Below are 6,322 nucleotides of genomic sequence, written 5' to 3' on the forward strand. Positions count from 1 at the left end.
AATCGTCTTCATTGCCAAGATATGACCGTATGAACAATAGATTAAAAAAAAAAAAGAAGACGTATTTCTATGTTGTTGCTGTATAGTTGCATGTTTCTTTTTTATTTCTTTAAAAAAACAAAAAACAACAGTCAGGCGCCCAAAATGAACATTGAAATAGGTTTTTCTTGCCATTATCATTCCTTCTGTTCATACTGACCCTTAGAAGATCCACAAGCCTCTTTCTGTACTAAAAAGTTTATTTGAAATTAATATAAAGCTTCAGTTGTCTAAATTAGTCAAATCAAGTAGATATCTTTCGGTGTTACAGTCTTTTTAGTGCCAAAGTCCCTCTTTCTGTTACTATACTTCCACCGCAGCTCAACAGGGAAACACTGTCCGAGGAAACACAAAGGGGGAATTTGATGCTGAAAAGACTGGTCCCATTCCTTGTGCCCCAGATGCTGCTACCACATCTGCACAGCCCACTCCTTTATGCTTTGCTGCCAAGAACCTTCAGCCTGGTCCAATACACCTCCCAGTATACCCACCAGGACTTCCAGACATCACATTAGCTCTTTTCAAAGTCAATTATTTCCTGGTATAGAACAGTCCTCATATAATCAGTTCGCTTATCTCTGAGGTTAGTCATCCCCCTCCTATTGCTCATATTTTTATGAGTGGAGCAGCTACTCTGTCTCATGTTAACTCATCTGTCTATCTACTCCCTTTATCTCTATGTGGTATTCTCACCTACTAATGTGGAAGTGGTGGTTTCTGACAGATTATGTCTGTATGCCCGGGGTTCTCCCCCTCCTCCTCTCTTCAATATTCAGCCTTTGGGGATGTCAAAGTTGATAGAGAGCTTGTCAGTTATTCTGGTGGCTCCAGAGCACATAAACATGCCATGATTTCCGACAATAATACAGCTGTTGCCAACTCTGGCAACTTCCATTGCACAGAGTTGTGGTCTCAAACTCTCTGGTGATAGGCCAGCACGGTGGGCTCATGGTCCCTGAAAAGGGAATGTTTGAAGAGGTTGGACAGCTGTATAAAGGTGAGAAAATACATATGCAGGAATTTATTAATACATCTATTTCTGTCACTTTTTGTATAGTGTGCAACACAATGAGTGCCTTTGAGGAGAGACTGCGTGAGCCGTTATCCCCCCATTATTATAGTTTCACATCTAAACAGGTATTAACACTTCTGCATTGAGACATAGTTGGATAACACTTTGTACTAGCTAGTTCTCAAACATTTCAAACATACCTCAGCCTTTCTGTCTGCCACCTTTTGAAGCAATAACGTAGGTCTCTCTAAAACTGTCAAGGTGTGCACAGGAAGTCTCATACAGAATTGACACTGGGAGACACTTTGGGTCTGAGGCACAGAACATTAATCTATTGAAGATGTGTTTTCAGTAGTTGAGTCTCAAACCCTCTCAGTGCTGATGAACTGCAAGACAAACACATAATGGCCTGAGGATGTTTAAATATGCTGGTTAAAATGGGGCCGTGGACCTTCTGGCAATCTGACAAACTAATATAGTAGGGATGTGCAGAGAGCCCAGTATTTGTATCTGTATTTGTTGAGGCAGCAAAAGTATTTGAACTTGTATTCGTATTTGTAGAAATTACTAAACAGGAAGACTGAAAACTTTGTGGTTCAAAAGTATAGGGTGCATTCAGATATGACTTGCAGTAAGCTTTCCTCTTAAAACCCACACTCACAGTCACATACAAATATATAAATAAAATACCACCAGGCTACTTGGATCATTGATTGACTATGAAGGTGTGAATACCAGAATGTGGACACACATGTCACGTGAATGTCCAGAGCATGTGCTCTCTGTTTTATTAAGATCAAGTATTAACAGTTTATTCTGTGCAATTATTCAAAAGAAAACATTTTGTAACTCAAAACCACATTTAAACCACTGAACTGTTGTTTTTAGTATTAACTGTCAGACCTCATTTCTATGCTCGTGGTTTGGTTCAGCGTACACTTCCTGCCCTCTACTGACAAACTGTCTCGTGCCAAATCAAGAATAAAAATGTATTTTAAAAAACAAAACAAAGAATGAAGAAACACAACTGTAGTGTTGCTGTGGAGGTTAAAGTGAGATGATTTTAAGTAAAAAAAACAAAAAACAGATACGTCCGTTCATCTGTGTTGCTTTTATTGAATATATATTCATATATATTTGTTTGTACAGTAAAGCTACATACATGCTACGATACCACAGATGGAGATAAAACTGTTTCTTTTCAGAGAAACGTCTGGCATCATTAGGTAAACGCTTTACAGATATCACTGTGAAGTTTGATTCAACAGCACAAATGTTGCATCATAAATGCATCAAAAGTAATAAAAGTAAAAAAGCAAAATATTATTAAAAAAATCACAATAGATAAAAATATATTATTATTTGTAATTACCTCTCTTATAATGATAAACAGCTACAATTATTAACAGTAATATGATTTACAGTCACTATCAATATTGAATACAAATAACACATTGTGAATATATGGATCATATTAGACTTTATTTAGTATCATGTGAGAACTCTACATTTATGAAAAATATCGACCCGCCCCCATCAAATTAAAACAAATCAATAATCTGATCTAATCTGATCATTGTGCTGATTTCTTTTTAATCACACTTCCTTTTACATATCTCACCTGTTCATCGTGTTTGTTTCTGCAGAATCACTGACATGTAGCTTTGATTAACCATCAGAGTATTTCCCTTCAAATATTACTATGTGTTATTATAAATAGCCTGATCACTCTGCAAGGTTTCTGGTTTATTGTGGTTATTATACAGCATTAATTGTTTAAGAGCCATTCAAATGGTTAACACCTAAAGTCCTCTCAGTATCAGAATGATACTTTTGACACTTGTAGTATGAGTTGAGACCACAAAGCACTTCACGAAAGCACAAAGGAATGAAGCAGTCAAACATAGTCAGAACAAGAGCATCACAAACAAATAAGTTGATTGAAATCATCTGAAAAGTTGATTCAATGATCACCAAGCAGATAATGTTTGATTCAGGCTTCACAACAACTCCTCCGGAGCTGCTTAAGGGCCGACTTCGTTCTTGGTCATAACTTCGTACACATGATTACTGGGGGCCTGCTGGGCGCTTCTGCTGCAAATCCAATGTTTCACCTGTTGGTAATGAAATATCACTGTAGAGATTGTATGTGTGTGTGTGTGTGTGTGTGTGTGATATATACTTAAAACTTTTTTAAATTAAAGGGGACTTTTTTGATATACATGGACAGGAAGAATGATTATAGCAAAAAAGAAAACAACCTGTTTCAATGTTCATATGGGCACCTGACTAACCCTAACCCTGTTTTAAGACAAACTTGAAAAAATTGTGAATCTGTCATTTAAAATGTTTTACTTTAGGATCTTGATATTTGTATAATAATTTTAAGACTTGTAAGCTACAAGGATCTGCAGAGCATGTTTTGACACTGACACATGTGCTACTATAGAATACAAAAAATATTCCTTATGATTGACTAGGCTTTCAAATCTTAATATTTCAAAATTAGAAAAACATGTGAACAGAGGTAAGTTCAAAGAAGGTGCATCCACATCCGCACAGATGCAGACAGAGCGTTCAGTGGTTTTAGATGTAATCACGTCTCAAGGGTATAAACCATCTGTTTACAGAAGTTATGTGGTTTGAGTGGGATGAAGTGTGATACATGAACAGCAAATAACTTCTGCAGACTCTGGAGGTAACCGCTGCTGCTTCGGTTAAGACACAAAGCGGCGTGTAGGAGAGGTCTGAACTCACCTTCAGGACGATCAGCAGGTTGAAGATCATCGTTACCAGCATGCTGATGGCACACGAAGTGACGATTGGCACCAGGAGTGGACATTGCTGGTTCTCATGGTGCATGTCGGCAACTTTATCAGGAGTGACTTTATCAGGAGTGACTTTATCAGGAGTGACTTTATCAGGAGTGTGACACGGTGCAACTTCTGCCACTGTGTGAACTGAGGAAAAGGCAAAAAAGGTTATACCAAATACAATGGACTCTCTTCATGCTATATGTATATATATATATATATATATATATATATATATATATATGTAAAAATCTCCCTCTCACCCCCCTCCCATGGGGGGGTGGTGGTGTGCCTCTACCAGAGTTCTGGGTGTTTGAGGGTTCTATGCAGTATCTTAGCTGTTCCTAGGACTGCGCTCTTCTGGACCTCAGATGTTGTACCTGGAATCTGCTGGAGCCACTCTCCCAGTTTGTGGGTTACAGCCACCAGACCATGCCTTGTTTTGTTTTTTGGGGGATTTTTTTTGTTTGTTTGGTTTTTTTGAGAAGAAAAAGGAAAAACAGACCTTTTACAGCAACAGTGTAGACGTTGCATCGGGCTTCACCAGCGGGAAACTTTATGTACACACAGCTGTAAACACCAGAGTCACTGGTGGTCAGGTTGCTGATGGTGATGGTGTGGTTCTCCAGAGATCCTTTTGTCTGAATCCTGTCTTTGTATCTTATGCCCGGAGTGATCTTGTCCACGGAGTTTGGATTAGGATGATAGTAAAGCACGTTCTCCCTGTTCTCAACATTTCGATACAGATACATCCCAACAAACTCTTTGATGTTGTTGAGACATCCTGCAGAGGAACACTTCAAGGTGATGTTCTCACCGGACTCTCTGCAATTTGCAATGTTCTCTGTTGTAGAAGAGATAAGCTGTCTGATTAGAGGGTCTGAAAACATGCCACAGGACACAGACATCTGTATTATCTCAAGATAACATTATTTCTGGTAGCAGCAGGAGTGTAATTGTGACTCACTACAAATTAATTCCAGATAACCAGAGTCTGTACGCACATCAAAGGATGAAACTTAGAAGAACTTTACTCATTTGGCACCATTCAAAAGTAAATCTCTCAGCAGTGAACATTGTTGCAGACAGATATAGCTGCAACAAAATGTTCTCAACATGTATTAGGAGAAGTAAATGGACATACCCGCATTGGTGGAGAGACAGAGCAACAACATGGACCAACAAAGAAGCATTATCTTCCACTTCAGCAGCACTGACTGCATATTGCTTTTGTTTTTCACTTAAAAACACACACACACACACAGAGAGAGAGAGAGAGAGAGAGAGAGAGAGAGACAGCAAAGCAAGCAGTGCTTCCTGTACAGTTTGATGTGGGATGATGATGTTCAACCTGTGAGACAAAAGTAATTTACTTGTAGTCCTGAGAGAGTGATCTTTAGCTTGTAGCAGTCACCGAATAAGCGCGCATGCACACACACACACACACACACACACACACACACACACACACACACACACACACACACACACACACATGCACACAAACACACACACGTTGACTATTGTGGTTCACTGAACAAAATGAATTAAAAATGTGAAAATGCATGTGACATGTTAAAAACGCGTTTGAGACATTGATTAAAAACAGCATGTCATATATTGTAACTGTCAGACTGTGTCTGTGTAGGTTTCCTGGATGTTTGAACTACATTTAAAGTAAATTACTTTTTTTTTTTTTGAATGTTACACCAATCATTTTATAAATCAATCTGCTTCTCTTTGCATATTGTGACCATGATAGACATACAGAAGTACTGACTATATCACTAGAGGCTGGTCCATAGAGGCAGAGGAGGTTGATCCTCCTCTATTTTTTGAGAGGCAAGAGGGAGATAAAAATATGAAGAAAAAAAAAATTGGTTGAAATAAACCATTACCAAATCTCAGCATCATTTATAAAATATTTTTTCTGTCCCCCTCCAAACTTGCTGAATAACATATTTGTATTTGGGCACACCCCTATGATAAAGCCCTGATGAAACTTATGGTGTTTCACTGTCTTCCTCTTACTAAAGGTGGAAGCTTTATCAAACTGTTGTGTTGTCCCTTCTTTAACAACATTCACTAAATGAACTGTAGTTCTGCCAAATATTGCCAGGGGCAACTCTCTGAAGCAGCCAAATCCCACTCCTCTTCCTCCTCCTACAGCTGTTACTCCTCTGCATCTGCAAAGTCTGCTCCCTCCATGCTTTGCTACCAGGTAGGAACCATCGGTCTGCCTCTCTTGAATCTAATTATTTCAAATCTGTATCTCACAGCTCATTTTACTGGTGTGGCCATGTGGTGGTGCTAACAGCTCATAGACCTACAGTCTGTATTGACTATGTGTTGCCACATTTAGCAGTGAAATAAAGCAGCACTATGTTTTGTTTTAGTGTGTGTACATGTGTGTGTTTCACCAAATTTTGGAGTGGTCCTCAACACTCTTGTATCTTGT

General features: G+C 38.7%; 1 protein-coding gene across 1 annotated transcript in view; it reads right to left on the minus strand.

Annotated features, from left to right (window-relative positions):
* Nucleotides 1-5,222, minus strand: part of LOC137174739 (uncharacterized) — a 48,747-nt gene extending 43,525 nt beyond the window's left edge. Inside the window, exons 1-4 of the mRNA XM_067580204.1 lie at nucleotides 5,009-5,222; nucleotides 4,370-4,708; nucleotides 3,809-4,011; nucleotides 2,673-3,165 (exon numbers count right to left, since the gene is read on the minus strand). Of these exons, the coding sequence (XP_067436305.1) occupies nucleotides 3,076-3,165; nucleotides 3,809-4,011; nucleotides 4,370-4,708; nucleotides 5,009-5,087 (711 nt within the window). The 5' untranslated portion in view covers nucleotides 5,088-5,222 and the 3' untranslated portion in view covers nucleotides 2,673-3,075. The remainder of the gene's footprint in view (nucleotides 1-2,672; nucleotides 3,166-3,808; nucleotides 4,012-4,369; nucleotides 4,709-5,008) is intronic.
* Between the last annotated feature and the right edge of the window lie 1,100 nt (nucleotides 5,223-6,322).

The sequence above is a fragment of the Thunnus thynnus genome, chromosome 3 (assembly GCF_963924715.1).
Source record: "Thunnus thynnus chromosome 3, fThuThy2.1, whole genome shotgun sequence".
Taxonomy (NCBI): Eukaryota; Metazoa; Chordata; class Actinopteri; order Scombriformes; family Scombridae; genus Thunnus; species Thunnus thynnus.